This window comes from Rhamphochromis longiceps, linkage group LG5 (assembly GCF_057381845.1).
Source record: "Rhamphochromis longiceps isolate RC_006_pf linkage group LG5, R_longiceps_female_GT1.1, whole genome shotgun sequence".
NCBI lineage: Eukaryota > Metazoa > Chordata > Actinopteri > Cichliformes > Cichlidae > Rhamphochromis > Rhamphochromis longiceps.
Window position 1 is genome coordinate 29,371,729 of NC_140561.1, and position 19,572 is coordinate 29,391,300.

The 19,572-nt window shown below is 37.7% G+C and overlaps 1 protein-coding gene across 2 annotated transcripts in view; it reads right to left on the reverse strand.

Moving 5' to 3' along the window:
- The window catches only part of grip2b (glutamate receptor interacting protein 2b), a 293,179-nt gene that overhangs the window by 20,992 nt on the left and 252,615 nt on the right, over positions 1–19,572 (reverse strand). For both annotated transcript variants that reach the window (XM_085407118.1, XM_085407117.1), the window contains exons 9-17: positions 18,212–18,381; positions 14,013–14,168; positions 13,196–13,348; positions 12,917–13,103; positions 7,208–7,353; positions 5,815–5,895; positions 2,879–2,942; positions 1,692–1,837; positions 683–827 (exon numbers count right to left, since the gene is read on the reverse strand). In XM_085407118.1, coding sequence (XP_085263244.1) covers positions 683–827; positions 1,692–1,837; positions 2,879–2,942; positions 5,815–5,895; positions 7,208–7,353; positions 12,917–13,103; positions 13,196–13,348; positions 14,013–14,168; positions 18,212–18,381 — 1,248 coding nt within the window. The remainder of the gene's footprint in view (positions 1–682; positions 828–1,691; positions 1,838–2,878; positions 2,943–5,814; positions 5,896–7,207; positions 7,354–12,916; positions 13,104–13,195; positions 13,349–14,012; positions 14,169–18,211; positions 18,382–19,572) is intronic.

The following is a 19,572-nucleotide window of genomic DNA, read 5'->3' on the forward strand; positions in this document are numbered from 1 at the left end:
CTTCCTGTTTATTTTGACAGTCTCTTGTCCCGTGTTCAGTGTGTTTAGTTTTGCTTCCCTTGTGTTGTTATGTTTATTCATCCCAGCTGTGTTCCCATGTGTTTCCTTCTCCCTAATCATCCCTGTGTGTACACTTTGTGTCAGTTTTCCTTTGTCTCTTGTCGGATTGTCTGTTTAATCTTCTGTGATCTCAGGATTTCCACGTTTCTTATTTCCATGTTTCTCTTGTCTTTTTCCAGTTCAGTTAGAGTTTATGGTTTCCTTTGCCTTTGTTTTTGTACCCTTACCAGTCAATAAATTGTATCGCTTTTGGTGATTTTTCCCGTTTCACGCCTCGTTCCGTCTGCATTTGGGTCATCACCTCAAACTCCAAAAGTCTGCAGCCATGGAGCATGAGTCACCTCTCTTTTGGAGTTGCTTTTTTTGTGAAAATAACTACATTTGGTTAATGTAAAATAACGCAATCTTCCATGCTTGGCTGGTACTCTTGTTTTTTTTAGTTACAGAGCAACACAGACATGTAACACATGACAGACATAGTGAGATATTCAATTCATTTTCAATTCATCAGCTTTGGATTTATACAAAAATGCTCTATCCAGAAATCTAGGGAATTTCATTTAGAGCTACAAAGTGGCAACCTAGAATTCCCAGAAGAGATTTTGTGTGTCTGAGTATGTACCTTTCTGCAAGGCCTCTCTTAGTTAGGCCTGATATAGTGATGGGGTCAAAAGGCTCCTCAGTGCCAGAGATGGTGATACCCAGAGGGCCTCCGTACCGCTTCAGTTCCACTGTGTATATGATGCTGCCTGATGTCTCCTGCTCATCTGATACACACAAACACACATACACGCACAAGCAGTCACACACAGAGACACACACACACATTAATCTAGTGTTTCAAGTCTGAGGAGTACATTATACCGTCTGACGGATGCTTCTTATCTGATGCACACGCACACAAAACACTTCAGGTCACTAAGTAATACTGGATCCCATTACCTGCTCACTGGAAATGTGCACACACAAACACACTTGATTCCAGAAGTAGGTCAAAACGCTTCTTGAGACTACACTGGTAGGCAAGACACAGTTTCCATGGTAACCAAGGAAAAGACTGCCTTGTCATCATATAGCATGCACACATGTTATTTCCTCCTTGTGTGTGTTTGTGCCTGATGACTACAGTCTCATTATTTACCCTCATTACACAGTCCCTAACTTAGTTTGTGTGTGTGTGTGTTCACGTCATATTATATAACTTGAATGTGTTTATATGTATACACAAATACAAGGTGTAAGCTGTAAGACTGTTAAAATGTGAATATGCGACCATGCACAAAAGTCCTTAGATGGATTAGGACTCTAGGCTACTGCTTGTTGTTTCCAGTTCCCATAATAGGTCACTGCACATTTTTCTATATAAAATTATACTATATTGTAAAAACATGTTGGATTTATGTTGTAATTTATAATACATTCTTTGTTTCACATGAAGACCATTTTAGTTGTGTCAGTGTCCCAGAGTTTTGGACAATAGTGCCACCTTGTGGTCAAACCTCATTAGTACAGCTTTCTTTTTTTTCTGACGGTAGCTGAAATAATAAACTGAAGAAAACTTAAAACATCAGCTTATCTCAGGTCAGAGCTCTGTCCCTCAAATATAGACACAACTATATTCACAAAAGTACCTGAGTTGTCTTCATCTTTACGTATTTTTAATTTGACGAGTTCCTCACACTGCTGGAGGATCTGCTCCGCATCATCTCTGGAACAGTTTTCAAGTCTGATGTTGTCAATAGCCAGCAGCTTATCTCCAGGCTCCAGTGTTCCTGTTCTGGTGGTGAGAGAATGAAAGAATAGAGAGTGACAAAGAAAAAAGAGAGAAAAAGTCAAAGCATTTGAGACTCTCTTAGATATTAATCAAGCGCTGAAGTAAAAACACTTATGTTACTAAGTTGAATAATTTCTATAATTTCAAATTTAAAAGGGCTCAATGGAATTCTAAAAAAAGTGTAACTTTATGAGTATATGATATGACATAGCTTGCTCCTCAATATATTAGTTGGAAAATAAATACAACACCCATAAACCCAGCCACTCAGAAAAACAAAAAAACCTGTATTGAGCTGGCTAGTTTTAGTGGTCCTTGCTATGTAAGTCTCCAAACCTCTATATAATTTATATTGTTAGAAAGTTGTAGTGCTCACTCTTATTACTTACTTTTGAGCACTATTCAGCTGCTTATTAATACAAAAATCTGAGCCCATCCACAAGGCAACAACACAGTGCATTTAAGTATATAAATATAGCCAAAATGATCCCTTTAGTATTAAATGTCCATCATTTCAACACAACCCGAGCATAAGATCTATTTCTTTATGACTGCAGTGTACCCGTCTTCTGATGTTAGAAAGGTGTTTGATACTATCGTGTTAATATGGACCAAAAAAATTTCTTCCAGTGTCCAGCACGTTGCTGAATATAGGACACAAAGGATTAGGGCAAGGGGGTCTATGTTAAAGCTCATATCACTGTAACTGTGTATTACTGTGAACAAGAGAAACACACATGACTAGTAAAGTCTGGTGTCCTTTAGTTCTTAGTGTGCAATTTACTCTAAGATTAAAAACAAAACAAAATAGCCCAGAAGGTGATACATTGTAACAAGTGTCATAAAACACAAGGACAAAGTGAACTATAATATGGATATAAATTCAAAAACAGAAAACAAAACAAAACAAAAAACCCCAGAACAAAATTAAATTGAAAATGATTTTTTTTTAAGGTGGCAGACCCCCCCCCCCCCCCCCCCCCCAAAAAAAGCGAAACATGCAGTCCTTACAAAGGAATATAACACTAGTCCCTAAAAAAATACCTGTGAGCCATGCTCCCCTTCTTGATGTCAGAAATGATAAGAGGCTCCCCTGGCTTCTTACTGGCTGTTAAGGTAGATGAAACCATAATAAGATTTAGAAGGAACAGCAGCAACAACATCAAAATATAACATGTCAGTCAACAAATAAAAATAACAACAACAACAACAACAACAACAATAATAATAATAATAATAATAATAATAATCAGTTCAATATAAATAGTAACATTAAGGTTGTATAGTCATCCATCCATCCTCTAATATCACCTCTTTAATCCCATCAGGACAAATTGCCTGCACGCAGATTTGTCACAATAGCCAACATTTTGGGTTCCCTGCTCTCTGAGCGTGAGCCCAGAAGCTCCATGTCTTTGCTAGCTGTGAATATTTTCTGTTCAGCAGGTGGCACCATTGCACCATTCTCTTGTCTCAAATGCGGCCAAGGAACAACCTGCTTTATACCATTTTATATACACCATACATCAGAATTGTGACAATATAACTTAATTTGAGGTTATTATCATTAGTTATTTAGATGGTTACAACTATAACACATCACTACAATGTCACTGAAGAACAAGGGAGTAACTAAATAATAAAATCCCACATTTCAGGGCTGAAAATGACCAGAGGTAAGAGAATTGGTTTGATTTGGACATTTGATTTACATGATAGCTCAAACATCCTGTCTCTTTAGCTAGGAAAGTTGAAATAAGGACAAAAATGTTTTTATGCGCTTAGACTCGCTATAGTTACACTATAGTATACTCTCAGTTATCCTGTAGGACTGGTTTGCAGAAATAACTTAAGAGAGCTGCACTGTTTCTGCGGTGCTTATGTCTTCAGCTATTTTTCTTACACGATATATATATACAGCACTTTTAAATGCAAATGTGTGGCAGGGATATGAAATGTCACTTGGTATCAGCAAACATCAGAGGCAGGCATAGTAGGCATGTGCAGATACACACAAGGTGCACACAAGGTTTTTAGCATTGATGCCTAATGTAAGAAGGGATAGAGAGAAAATAAGAGAGACTAAAAGAAAGTACATTCACAGCTGCATCTCCTTCAGTACCCCCCAATCATGTTGAGTGGACAAAGGGGCATGTGGAACTGGCAACGCCAAAAAGATACACAAAAGCAGGTTTACTCTGAGGATTTAATGGCAGCATTTTTACAGGCAGTCAAGACAATCTTTAGGAGCCAGATATCACACCTCGATTTAGTATTTACTCCAAAACACAGACAATGATTTACATCACCATTAAAAAATATATAACATATTAAGTTAAGGCCCAAAATCCTAGACATAAAAAGTGCATATTTTCTTTAAAGAAATTCAACATAGTGGACAAGAAAAATAAATAGGCATTGCCTGCTTGTTTTCTTCCACACAACCTCCAGCAAAATTGCTGGGGCCCAGCCGTCTTCAATTATCTTCTCTTTAAATATTTAAAAATGTGTCAGGTTCAGTATTTCGCCTGTCACTGAGCTAATGCTTCTTAAAATAATACAGCGTGGAACACTACATTATACCCACATTCCAGGCTAGGTATAATTAAACACTGAATTTAGGTCATTCCCAGTGAAGAATGAAAACTGTGCTATAAAGCTTTACAGATACAGTTAGCGTGTGATGAATTACTTTCTCAATAACCACTTTTGACTGGCAGAATAATTCCAAGTCTGCAGGGTAAATGCGCAAGTGTGTGCTTTTATTTTTGATTACAAATGTTTAAGGCGACATTGTACTGTATACACTACATGACCACTGATCATTGCGCCCATGTGTTCTTTTTGAACATCAACTTTGGAAAGGCTCTATGGATTCTGCAACATAAATTTACTCCTATTTATTTAACACACAGTGAGGTTGACCATTGATGTTAGCGGGTAGCTCATAGCCAGTATTTTTGTTCATCTCATAGTATATTTAATGATACCGAGAAATGTGTTTCACAAAAACTAGAAAAATTAACCCTGACCTTGTGCACTCGAATTCAAACTAACATCAACCTACGAACTGCTGCCACAAAGTTTAGCTTCAATTTCTTTTCTTTACTGCAGCGGCACCAGGCTCATCAGTAATTCAGACGTCCTTTTACAGTTCCCTGCAGGGGGATTCCCTGATGCTCCAGCTCAGATGAGATATATATTTTCTCCAGTGAGTTCTGGGTCTACACTTGGATCTCCTCCAAGCCTGGAGAATCTCTAAAGGAAAGTACCCAGGAGGCATCCTTATTAAATCCCCGCACTACTTCATCTTTTGATGAAAAGGAGGTCTAGTTCTACTGCGAGCCCGCCTTAAAATTTTGGAACCTGTCCCCTAATGCAGGGCTATGTCTTAGGCTGTGAACATAGACAAACAACAGGTGAGCAGTCATTCATGTTTTTCTGCTTTGAAGTCCATCTGATAATTGCATGCATAGTTATTGCATAGCAGTGTGGTGTCTGAACCCAACAGATCTATGGAGAAAACTGATTTTGATCACTTAGGATCTCTTTCTTTTGGTCGCTACTTAAAGCTCATGATCATAGATGAAGTTGGAAGAATCAGGAGATGGAATCCAAAGTATACCTTTTCCTCTCAACTGTCTCTTCTCCACAATGGACCATTGAAGTGAAGTTCAAAGCTTAGTCAAAAACATCACTGTAGAGATTTTGTGTAGATTTTCCTCAGTTGAAACTAAGTGACTTATCTCTAACTGAAAAAATGCTGGACACACAGTGTAATGCTAGTGGCACCAGAAAGACAAACAATATCTACAGCATTTAATAAACATTGTTGGAATTTATAGCTTAGCTTCTCTGCAGACTTTGTTATCATAAAAAATGCATGTGGGTGGTCGAATGAATTTTAAACATTCTGCCAGCAGCTGTTCAAAACAAAAAGTGGATCACATGAAAAATGTTTCAAGTGTGTGTGTTCCTACCACTGATGGTGAGCCCCAGTTCCACTCCTCTTTTCTTCGGCAGTTTGACGTGGAAAGTACCACTGCTTGGCACCACTGATTCTGCAACAGAAACACAGACACACACTTAAGCATAACCAGAGAAACAAGTAATGTAAAAAGAAACAGATAATACTCTCCTACATGGCAAACGGGGACTGTAAATCCTCATTGTTTGCCTACAGGAGTAAATACTAATTCTACCAGTAAAACACCTTTAAAACTGTAAGCACAGCAACTACGTAAGGCTTTCTGACTCCTTACTTGGATCTGTTTCTTACTTTAGAGTTTGTTTCGCTCACCAAGAAAAGGTCATTTAATTTCCTGAACAGCTTGTGCAGGAAAGCAGACAACAAAACAGATCTACTCAAAGTAGTTAAAAAGGAAAACACACTAACAATCAAGCAAACAAAAACCAATATAAATATAACACTGGGTGAATACTTACCACCCAAATTTAGGGTTATTATCAGTAGATCTAATAAATCTATTCTTTTTAATTTATAGAGTTAGTTATGAGCATCCTTTACCTCCAAATTATCTGCTAGCCATATAACTTAATGAGTGAAAAAGCTACTATTAATAACTGCAGAGACCTCAATCAAACACTTAAATTGTTTGAAAATTCCCACTGACTACCTAAACTGCACAGTACTTTATTTTTTCACAAGGACTTTTTACACTTACAGGTGTAAAAGTACATGCCTGGATGTATAATTCCATTATACTACACATGTATTTTTTTACCAAGTCTCTTTTGAATCATTATTATGAATAACAACAAAAAAACAAAAATGACTTTTTGAAAAATTATATCAAAGTTAAAAAAGAAAGCAGGTCATTCAGCCTTCACTTACTAGAATGATGAAATTATAGTACTGAACAGATTCCCTTCAAAAGAAGCACTACACTGTATTTATTTAATGTAATTTGATTCCTAAAAAATAATCTTGGATTGATGTAATCCTAATCCGAGTTTAACATTTTCCAAAATGGAATCTGTTGAGACTTTTCTTCTACAGAGAAATCAGAAATAAAGACCCTGAATGAACTCTTCATACTTTCCACAGGGGTTGACAGCATGTCAATGGTGCCATGCTCTGCAGTGAAGAGCTGTATTTATTCTGTCTAATCCTGCCTGTGCTAACACAAAAGCTCACAGCACAGGAATCTCACCAGTATATCCAGTCTGTGAAAATGAGATTATATGTGCTTTTTAAACAAAGGTATGTCTTAAATGGGAGCTATTAAAGAACACAAAGGTGTCTTTCTATTTTGTGAAAACGTTTTTCAGGCTTCGCAAATTAGCAAGGAATATGTATGGTGCATGTGTGACATGGTATAAGGTCTAAAACGTTTTGCCAAGTTTACAAACCTGCTACATCAAACTCTATTTCCAGTGTGACCTTATTGGTCAATGCAGCATCTCGGAGGAGCTGATTGGCTTCCTCGAGTGTTCCGTCTTCTGTGGGGATTCCATTGATCGACAGAAGACGGTCTCCTACCTGCAGCAGGCCACACCTAAGAGAAAATCAAGACGCTTTAGTGATTGGAAAAGCAATGCTTCCATGCTTGACAGGTTGCAGAGAAAAAAGTGGAAAAAGCAAAACAAAAACTCTCCAGCCCTCATTTTATTTTACCAGTGCAGCAAAGTGTGTAATAGTTTCTCCCCTATCTACAACTTCCAGTAAGGTTTTTGTTTTAAAATGATTTCTCTTTTTCAGTTTTCTGTGATGCTCTCAGGATGTAAAAAAAAAAAAAACTCTTACAAAACTGCAGAAAGACTAAAAAGCAACACATAAACAACACATTTCCTCTTTGATTTGTCATTCACATGTACATGCATTGTGCTAAGAAAGTTTTGGTAGTATTAACTAATAACCAGTGTGAATCTGAATGAGGTTTTCTTGCTTTTAAAACAAAACTCATAAATTCTGGTCTCACACTGAATGGATTTAAAGTACTCTGGACTGTTGGTTTAAATATGAAGAAGTAGTCCACAGAGTACTCTGACAGAAACTTTGCAAAGACACAAATAATGGTAACAACAAACCTATCTCACCTACAAGAGTACTAAATGTATTTAGTGATTTTCATGGGATAAAGCTCAGAATTAGGGTTGGGGTTGATATAATGATTAATATAAACATAAATGTAAAAGTAAAGATTTAAAATCTTTGGTCCTGTTCCTATATATATCACAAGGATACATATGAGCATGTAGTACAACTCTACATATAATTCATTTCCCTGTGTTTCATATCCATGCATCATCAACAATGAGATTAAAAACAAAGTATACGTTTCCATAAGGCAAGACACCTTTTTGTGATAAACTGTAATCACTATTAGGACTGACATCTTGCTGGGTTTTAAAAGGAAGAGGAGTTTTTTCAATGGAGAGGAAACCTGTCATTTTGGAGTGGCTTCAACTAAACTAAAGTTCTCCAGTTATTTGTTTACAAGGACGATCTACTGGAGCGCGAGACCACGGTTTCAAGAACTTTCCAAACATCAGCTCACTCAGGCAGTACACCACACTCAGCATTATGTTCACACAAGCTGTCAGATCCTGCTGCCTGAAATAAAGCCTGTTTGTCTCGCTATTGTCTATGCCTATTTAATATGATTACCTCCAGGGTCAAACTGGTCCCAAGGGGAGAATAAAAATTCAGGCATTTATGTTTGCTAACTGTCAGTAGCTGCCCTATCTGGAATTTTTCCCCCTCCTTCAATTCGTTTTACAGACAGATGACAGGAGCGTAAGCTTATGACTCCCCACTGTGTTACATTTCACATTATTTTTAGATACTGTGGCTTTTATGCTGCTGTTTAGCTATTATTTCCAAAATACACCAACCCTGGCTGCTCATTAAATAAACGACTGTTGGAATTAAATCAAAGCGCATTACCTGTGACTATTAAATTCAGGAATCATGTGCCTTTTCTGTTGATATATTATCCTCTGATATTATTAATATGTCACTGTTTATTCAGACTTAAAGCAATTCCAGCTTTCTTGCTTTTCAAGGATCTGGAAGGAAAAACTTGATGAGAAGATCCCCGTCTGTGAGTCAGACTATAATACTCCAGCCTAACAGAATAAGATAGCTCATGCAGTGAGCTTCAGAAGAAATTAAAAACAAATGCAATGTGTGGCTAAGAAAAGCAAAGGAAGGTAAATATTTGAGTAGCTTAAACGTGTGACTTTGAAACACAAAACTGGCTAAACAATAGAAATATGGAGTGTTTTTGGGTAACTTTTGTGGCTTAAGGGTGAAATGTCAACTCCTAGAATTGACCCAAAGCCATGTTCCTTCTTGCAATGAAATTATTACAACAGTTATCCACTTCTGCACGAAGGTGACATCTGACAGAAGAAAATGAAGATGAAATGTTTTTGTCTCCGTTTAATTCGGCCTCACTGTAATGTAGTTGGTGCCCTATAGATTTCCAGGACATCTAGGTTTTTTCTTTCATGTGACACACATGCACAAATGAGGCACTGTATCTTCCATTAAGCCACGAGTGGGTGACTTGTATTAATATACAGCCAGACATCTTCATTATGATTTACCGAGGATAAAATGGTCTGCCATAGCTCTCATTCCTGTCGTTCTTTCTCCTCCATTTCCCATTAATTGTTCAAGAACCCCAAGTCCTTTCTTCGCTTTCGTTGTCTCATTTTTTTCATTCTGTTTAGTGCAGCCCTATGACTGCCTTGCTGTCGTATTAATTTACACTAATAATTTAATTTTCATCTTCTAACCTTAACTGAAGCCAAATGATAAAAGTTACTTTAACAACAACTAGTCATATTTATAATCCCAGACAAACCGTCATCATCAGGACTATAAATGTGCAGAACTAAACAAGTTAAAGTGGGATTAGGATACAAATAGTTGTTTTGTCAGACTCACGCTGCTTCTAAATTTGGCAACAATATCAAGTTCCAATTATTACAGTGAACATCCACCTTCAAACTGCTGTTTGATAACTGACCCATTTTTGTGTGGCTGTTTGTTTAACATTTACTTTGCTGTGTTTTTTTCTGTTTTTAGTGCTCTCTGTTTGCTCATCACTATGCAATCTTCCATTGTAATAGTTGACTGTGCACTTGAAATTTGAAAGTACGACTAAAATTTTAGTATTTTTATTATATTAAAACATGTAAAATACACTCCACCTTACATAAATCTGTATGTATGGAGTTCTCATGGTGGTTTGTGTACACAGGCAGATAACGTGGCTCCCTGCTGTCTTAATATTACTCTCTATGCCATTATCATTTTTGGGGAAAAGGGCCAAATAAGGCAAGAAATTACTGGAGCATAACTAGGTTTATGCTTTTTGAATCTTTTATTAATAGTCTGATTTTTTTTTTTGGCCCCTTCCTTTTTCAAAAATAAACATTAAATATAGAAACCTTTAGTGGTACAATATACACATTTTAAGTTATGGCAAATGGTCTACCATTTACAAAACAAATCTTCCAGCATTCGCAGCACCAAAGGAAAATAATTACAGGTTAAAACCTTAAAAAGAGCTCCACAGACCACTGCTGCACAAATCGTACAGTTTTAAAGGCTATAAGTTGTGGATAATTGTAATTCGGGGTGGTGTAAAGGGGGTTATTTGGATTCACACTGCCAAGCGGAAAGAAAGGTACTTATTGATTCCTCCAGAGTGGGCAAAGGGATGCTAGCTAATTAGTGTTGTTAGTGTGGGCGCTAATGGAGTAGGGAGTGTGGCCTCAGGGTGCCGAAACACACCCAGCACTTACAGAAGCTGTTAATATGATGGAAACATCAACATCAATCAATGGACACGGACATAAGCACAGCATCATGATCCAGACACGACTAAGAATTCATACAGAGACTTAAATGAAGTTGTGAACAAATTACTGAGAAACAGCAGACACAAGCATGCAGAAGACTGTGGGCACGCACACACTTGCATGCCAGTGTTCACAAAAAAACCCTACTCATGCACAGAAATTCTTCCAAACATTTAAACACCCACACATAATACAGAGCCAAGAAGAGCTGCTAATACACCAAAACATCAGTCTAACACACCCACCCACACTAACACTGACATCCAAACACACACAGGGAAGCTAACTAAAACTCTGTTAATGCAACATTAAAGTCGGCATTTGTCCTCAAACAAACAGAAGGCCATTTGTACAGTTGTTGTACAACTACACAAATACAAGTGAACATCCTGTTACAAAGTTTTTAAATTACACATCTATAATTTTACTACACTGTAACTGTGAGGAAAGGTCATATTTTACCCATGTCTATTAACAGTTTTTACATGCACCAATGTGGGTCAAATTAATAAGAAAGGTGGTTTTAAGGAATCTTAAAACTTTATATGTCATGTCTGGGTGTATTTTATACGAAACAGTGACAGAGTTCAAAGGATACTTTGACTTTGCCACCATGTTGCTACCATATTTGCTCCACAGAGACAAGCACTAGTTAGTCTTTGAAATATCATGTGGAAATCTCAAAGCAGTATAGGAGTGATAAAATATGGTGCATATAAGTCCCATAGCTACTGAACACACATCTAAATAATACTATATTTGCACATTTTGCATCTTGCACATGTCTTTGTCCTGTCTCGTCTACAATATCCGGACAATAACTTGAACCTGGTATTCAATACCTACCGCACAATCCACTTTGTATTGTTTCTGTCCCTGTCTTTATTTATCATACATTTAGTATTGTATAGTTAGCATTATAGTATTGTATAGCATTGTATAGTTTGTAATTAGTACCTTTTTATCCCTTAATTTTACCGAAATTTAACATGCTATTTATTTGTAAATCCTAGTTTTATATCTCTTGGAGATATATCTTTTATATACTTATAAATGCACCATGGGGGGCTTGGGGTGAAACAGCATTTCGGTACCTGTATACTGTGTATTGACAATAAAGCTCTTGAATCTTGAATCTAAAATAGTCATAATAAGGAAAGAGGGTGTGTTGAAGGGTGGTGCCTTGTAATAGACATGAGATCTGAAATAGGGTGGCGTGGTGATACAGTGCTTAGCACTGTCACCTCACAGCAAGAAGGTTCCCAGCAAGGCTCTTTCTGCGTAGATTTTTCATGCTCTCCCTGGGCTGTGTGGGTTTCTTCTGGCTACTCTGGTTTCTTTCCACAGTCTAAAGACATGCAGTTTGGTTAACTTGTAATTCTAAATTGCCCACAGGTGTGAGGTGCGGTGCTTAATATTGATGGAATAAAATAATGTCTGTATGTATGGTTAAAGTGTAATTAGAAGCACTGAGGAATCACTAAGACTAGGAAAGCACAATATAAATTTAAGTACTTGCATAGTCCAACTACTGCTGTATTTTCAGATCTCAGATATAACTGTGCTTATGGCAGATTTGTATTTAATGTAGGGTCACTTTTACTCAACTTCACAAGATGAGACAATGTGAGATGTTATAGTTTTTTTTTTTATTCATTTTTATTTCCACACAGGATTGTTGCTTAAAGGAATGAGTTATTTGAAGAGTCCTCTTTCCATCATGTTTGTATATGCCAACTGTGTGTCATGCCTCTTATAGACAATGAGGTTGAAAACACTTGCACAAAGGATACACCTGTGCACCTTCTATATATCCCTTCTGACAAGCCACTTCTGTCCTCTCTCTTCCAGATGCATTTTGGAATTGAAACAGTGTAGCATACTAAAATTGATTTTTGGGTTAATGATAAGACAAAGAATGGAAGTGACTCAGAGGCACAAATTAGCAACACAAGAAAAGCCTGTGACTATATGTCCACAAAAGACTGACTAAAGACACAGACACAGGTGGAAACATGGCTAGCTGGGAACCAGAAATAAAACAATGACGGTGGGGCAGTGAATCACAAAGCAGGGAAACAAAAACAAGACTTTTGACATTGTAGTGCCAAAAAAAAAAAAGAAAAAAAGTCAGACTAAATTTGATATTGCAGTGAAAAAGCTACAGATGACAGTTATTGTAGTTTAGATTTAATTTATGCTACAAACGTGCATCCTTATGATTGGGTCAGCATGCACGCTCACCTCTCTGCAGAGCTGTCAGGCTCTATGAATCGAATAAGTGGTGGTGCTGACAGCGTTTCGGTGGCAAATATTCCTCCCTGTAGTTGTACACCAAAGCCGTTCAGTGGGTCACCTGTTAAGACAACCTCACTGGTCTCTACATGAACCACCTGACCACCTGGACCCACCGAACTGGAGGCCAGGGACACTAAAAACACACAGACACATAGATTACAGTTAGTTTCATCCCTTCTGTGAAATTAGATCCATCATGCAAAGACACAGGGAGATGGAACCTACAGGAGCTCTTATGCTCTTTCTTTCTCTGCCGCCGTTTAAGCAGTGAATTACGGGGACTCATGGGAACAGTGGGCCTGGGTAACGTGCTCGAGCTCTGGCTGCTGGGGCCAGAAGTGGTTGTAGAGGCAGGAGAGAAACTGGCTGATACAAGAGCTGCAAAAAAAGAGTGAGGGAAAAGAAGTCTATTTTCAATATTGCAATACATGAGCAATAAATTAGACTTTTAAGAATTAAATTAAAAAACCGAAGAAGTAGATGCTAATAAATCTCTTTCTTTGTCTGGGAAATGGAAAAGGAAAACAAAGAGTCAAAGAGCACATGTTAAATACCGCAAACATGGATATGTCAGGTAAAATTTTCTTGTTTGGTGCTTTATTTTCACAGCATGGCGGCTGAGTAGTTAGCAGTGTTGTCTCACAGCTGTAAGGTATTGGGTTTGGTGAGAAATGTATATGCTCTCCTTGTGCTTGCTTGGGCCTCTTTCGAAACCTCCAGTTTTCTTGTCATATTTCCACATGACCAAAGACACTGCACTGCACAATGCCACGTATATTTAAAATATATGCCTATGATGCTTATCTTTAAATCACAAGATGAGAATTCATAGAGACATGCTTTAAATAGTCTTAAAAATATGTAGAGATTTTTAAAATATATCTTTTTAAACAACACTACATATACATTCCACTGGGCAGCATACATTTGATGTCTCATTTACCCTTTCACAGACATTGCCTGCCATCATCAATAAGCCAAATACCATTCGGTATTTGGCTTACTTATGTAGTACCAAGTTGTGTTGTGTTTGTGTTCTTACACTTGCAGTAGTCAAGGTTGTTGATTGTGTTGTTGTTAGAGGCTGTCCACGATTTATTGAGGGTCGAACTTGTGTTGCAGAGAGTGGAGTTTGGAGGGGGACAGTAATTAACACAAGGGTCCCAGGAGTGGGGATGGTCCGACTTCTGAACCTTGACTGCAAAACACATGCAATGAAACATGAGCATTGAATTTTAATACTTCTAAAATCAATGGCTAGGTGTAGGCTAAACCAACCTTACACCAACTCTTACATAATTTTAATAATAAAATAATAACAAAATTCAAATGTCTGAACCTAAATTAAAAGTTTCTAGATTTTGTGTACATGTAGCATTGCTCTTCCTATGCTATCAGCCCACTAAATGGCTTCTATCAGGCTAAATCATTGTCACAGATATAGGTAGGAGGTACCCTACCATGTCTGCTATTTGCCAAGAAGGTGAGTTATCATCCATTGTGATCACTGATAAGGAGAAATTAATGCAGATGTTACAGAATTGCAATTTATAAAATTGTGAATTAGAGATTCAGACATAATAACTCATCTATAACCTATATAATAGGTATATCTCTCATTACGGCTGTCTTCCTGTTATGTGTACAGCTTGTCTTGCCCCGTGTCTCATCCAAATATGATCACACAGAGCACACATTCCATGAACTTCATGTAATCTTGATTGCCATGGGCTGTCACAGACAGTATCTGTATATTTTTCATATTAAAACCATTCTAACTGCTTGCTGTTTAGCTAGTTAGCTGTGCATTATCTACTTTTCCTCAATGGATTGAATCTTTTAGGCTGATACTGATTGACGTGTCGTTAGACCTCAATGTTTTCTTCACAGAGATCTTGTAACTCTCACCTCACCTGGCCGCTCACCCTGGACCAATTTGCTTTGACCCTACCAGGGGCAAATCGACCCTACATCATAGCCACCCAGGTAACCACTGCACAGAGTAGTTCAAATGTCACCAGCACATCTACCACTTAAACCCTATATGTTTGTCTGTGAAAATCCCAGAAGATCTGTAGTTTCTGAAATACTAGGATCAGGCACCGTCTGGCACTGACAACTATGTCATATTCAAAACCACTTAAATCACCTTTCTGTCACATTCTGAAGCCTGCTTTGAACTTCAGCAGGTTGTCTTGGCTTCGTCTATATCCCTCAAAGCATTCAGTTGCTGCCGTATGTTTGGTTGATTAGATATTTGTGTTAATAAGCACTTCAACAGATGTACCCAGCAAAGTGGGCTGTGAGTATTTAAGGCAGTGATGACATTACTTTTCAGCTTGATTCATTCATTTATCAGTTAAACTCTACAACAAATTTCATCTGAACTGTGATTAAAAGAGATATAAAACTTTTTGGGTTACTAACACTCACATACCAACCAATCAGGTGAACATATTTCCAAAAATACCTATTATATGACAACATATAATTCAATACCTTACTGTATTGCATTTAATCCAAACTAATTTCACTGTCACTTAATTAGGTCCTTGAAAAAGTGTCTCTAAGCTACATTCAGCTGCTCCCTTTGTCACAAGTGGTGAGCACAACAGGTGGCTCCACATGTTTGATTTGGCAGAATCCAGAATCCAGATGCCAGATGCCCTTTCTGACGCAGCCGCAAAGACAAGTTGTGTCGGGAATTGAATCAGTGACTATTTGCTTGTTACCCATTGCATTATGGAGAAAGTAAAAAAATGAGTTGACTGTGTCATCTGCTAGAAATTCGCATTTCTTCAGTTTTGGGGGAAAACCTCTTTTGAGGAAACTCCCACTGAGAATTTAATGATACAATCGAGGCTGACAACCTGACAATCTACACAGCTTTGTGTGTAATTCCCCTTTACGCTCGTGTATCTAAACTCTGAAGTTTATCCGAAGCTACTCTGTGCTGTCACAGCCATCCAGCTGAGCTATTGTATCCTCGACGTGTGAGGCCTTTTATCTAAACTACTCTGATGGCAGGACGTGTGAGGAGCGGAAGTGTTGGGCAACCTCGGGGTGAGATCCGTGAAATGAGGAAACATTTTTTCATCTAAACCTCCTTGGGTAAAAATGAAGTCATTATGTCCAGTGAAACACACCGGAGAGACGGTCCTTCTGACAAGGAACGGCAGCAGTAACACACACTGTAAATGCCCACAGACAACAGACACATAACAAAGCCACTTTGAATTAACACTTATACTCATTTACACATGATATATTATGAGAAGATACACGAAACATGAGAACATTCTAAGACACATTTGTGTCTAGATTTACCAAACGTAATCTATGTGGCAAGAAAACCGACTGAAACTTTACTCACACACACAACTGCAAAACCTTTCATCAGAGTGTCTATTAATAAGGCAGCAGCAAGCTGGCTTTAAGGTCTGCTGCAAGGACATCAGTATCCTAATGAGCTGTGTTCATTTCCTAACACACACAAATGCACACATGTACACACAAAGGCGGTCACAAAACTGTGATTAGAAGAAGGAAAAAAATAAATTTAGCTTCTTGCAGACAAATGAGATGAGATGGTGACCTTTCGAGTGAACAAGTGTGTCTGTGTGTGCTGTGTTCACACGTGTAACTCCAAGAAATAATACCAGAACACAACAGAGCTATAAAAGAGAAAAAGAGCAAAGAGGAACACTAGAAAATAATTTCAAAATGGAAGGAGATGAACATTTCTGAGATGAGGTATGTGTAGAGAATAAGAGAAGTCAAAGGCAGAGAAGAGAGGAGAGGAAAAGGACAACGGATAGGAGGAGGTTGTAAGCAGTTTTTGACAGCTGGAAGAGAGGTGTAATGACTTTAATTAAATCCCATCTTGCCTTTACACTCCCTGTCACTCTATTTTTCATTCATGTGCCATTTCTCTTTTCAGCATTCACTTTTTCATCTGTTTTCATGCTGAGAGCGATCTTCCACCACACAAAAGTTTCTATTGAAAATAGAAAGGTTTTAGTTTAGTTCAAGTCTAGAATATCTAGTTTTTCTTCTCGGTCTTAAAGCCGTTGCTTTAATCCCATCTCTGTCATCCTCTCCTGGGAATCTCTAATCGACCGAAACACATTAAAGATTTTCCTCTAACAAAAAAGATTTTTTTTAAAAAGGTTTTGGGGAAAAACAAAATAAAACTATACAGCGTCTACAAGTAGAGGATCGTGTTGACTGTGATGCGTTTCTAATTATTAAAAATATTCATTGTGTGAGTGTGATGTGTACACTTGTCATACTTAAGCAGCCTCAGCTGCAAGCATTAACACATGAACATACGATAAAAAACTAGTTACTGGAATCCGGATTTCCCCTCTAAATCCATTGGCACCAATTCTGTCACAGATGAGAAGCCATCACTTGGCTATGGGTGAGCTAATTAGGAACAAAGTTGCCATTGCGGCCAAATTATTCCTCAAGTAGAGTTGTATTAAAAAAAGAGGCTGAAAGACATCGGAATGAATGGGAATTTTTTTTTTTTTTTTTTTGCTACTCGGATTTGCTAAATATGCATGAGGTGACTTAATTGTGGCGAAGACTAAACAAACTCTCCTTGGTGGTTTTTACTCTGCTTTTTTTTTTTGGAATCCGACTTAATAGCTGCCAAATCAGAGCTGACCAGGAATTAAATACACAGATGGTCATTGTTCTTCAATAATTAGCATTTGTCATGCTAAATATTACAAATACTGCTATCTAACTATGTTTCCTGCTGTTAAATGTCAGTACAACATGCTCTGGCAAAAAATGTCTGCTTAATTTCATAAACATGTATGCAACAAAAACAAAACAAAGCAAGTGATATTAAAAATAAATAAATAAACTGTTAAGTGATTAAGTGATTCTGAAGCTCTGGCTCCAAAGGTATACTACACATGAAGAGTGATGAACAAAGCTGTGCATGGGTAGAAAGACAATTTAACAATTTTAGGAGTCATACCTATTCAAATAAGAGCAATGCAGCAGGCTGAAAAGATGGCAGCATCAGCCATCATAGTAGAGGCTTGAGCCCGCAAACAGAGTTGAATCATTATGATTTAACAAGGTTGTTCCATAATTACCAGTGGCTTTTTTTTAACTTTACCCAAATGACAGATAAAATATTGACAGATAAAACTGTAAAATTTTGATTACTAAAATAACCAAAGAGTTTACTGGGAATCTGATGGCCCTAGCTGTTACACTCACCCGTGTCATGCTGTTTTCCAGTTAACCTCGTTTGATGCGAGGGAAGAATTTCTAATTTAACCAGTTCTGTTGTGCTTGCTATTAATTGTGTTGCCTCCAGAACCGTACAGTGCTCTGTTGATGTCCCATCAATAGACAGCAGGTGATCCCCAGCATGCAGTGCTCCACATCTAATACAAAAGAGACAAAAAGAGAATAAGCACAAAATGTTATCGCCACAATACACTGGATAAATAAACAGAACACAAATAGCTTCCATTCTGTTTCAGAAAAGCTTTTTTTTTTGTTCTTTTGCCAACAGTATATAAGCTAAACACATTAATCTGCTTAGCTCACAACGGCATGCTGCCGTGCTGGTCAGAATGATATCGCTGCTCTTCACACAGGGGTTAGATTTTACAAACTGACTTTGCAATCATGTGGGAATGAATAGTGCCAGAGCACAGACCTCTGCAGTCAACTTGTCCTGTTGACTGAGGTTATTTTAGTACTCATTTCAGCACTGACACAGATTTCAAGTGCTTCATGTATATTTTAGAGGTAGACTGGAGCTGAAAGCAATATCCCGTCTTCTGATGTCTGTGTAAGTTATAAGGTTGGACACAGTCTATGTGTGTTTATCTGTGTCTTTCTTACACAGAGAGGATATGCTGTAAACATAAATGCAACCACTGCAAATCTGTAATCCAACAGCAGAATCAAATTAGATCTTGAAGGGGAAACTATAAAGTCCACCATTTTTCAACAAAAGAGAAATATACAGCTGACAGATGTTTGCAAAAGTGTAAACTATATATTCTTGTGCACTAGCCCTGTTCTCAAGAAAATAATTTTTGTAGCATTCCAATACATAATATTCTTTTAATGGTAACTTTGCATCAAACAAACCAACCAGACAGACAAAGTAAGGAAACAGTTCTGCAGAGTGAAAACTGTCCATGAAGTACTTACTGTGGATTTAAACTGTACTGAGCTACAATGTTGTCTTAATATCTGAAACATCTCAGAGCTTCTTTCATCCTCTGTTGTAGTTTGACAGCTAACAGAACAAAAAAGTCACTCAGAACTTAAAGGGTAAATCTAGGCAAAACTACAGCTGGCATGTATGCAAACACATACATACCAGTTGTGTTTCTAAGAATATTAACTCTGTTTAGTGAAAAATTACAGTTAGCCAGCATGTTTAAATGTGACACCAAGGATTCTCTTACATATGATAAGTTAGACTGAGGCTGGTTGCACTAATTTCACTGTCTAGGGCATCACAGCTCCCACACCAAAGGAAACTTCCTGTGGGTCTGTAAGACATCAGTGGGTTTTAAACACTGAGAATGCCTGGAGAATGAGTAGCATGTAGATAC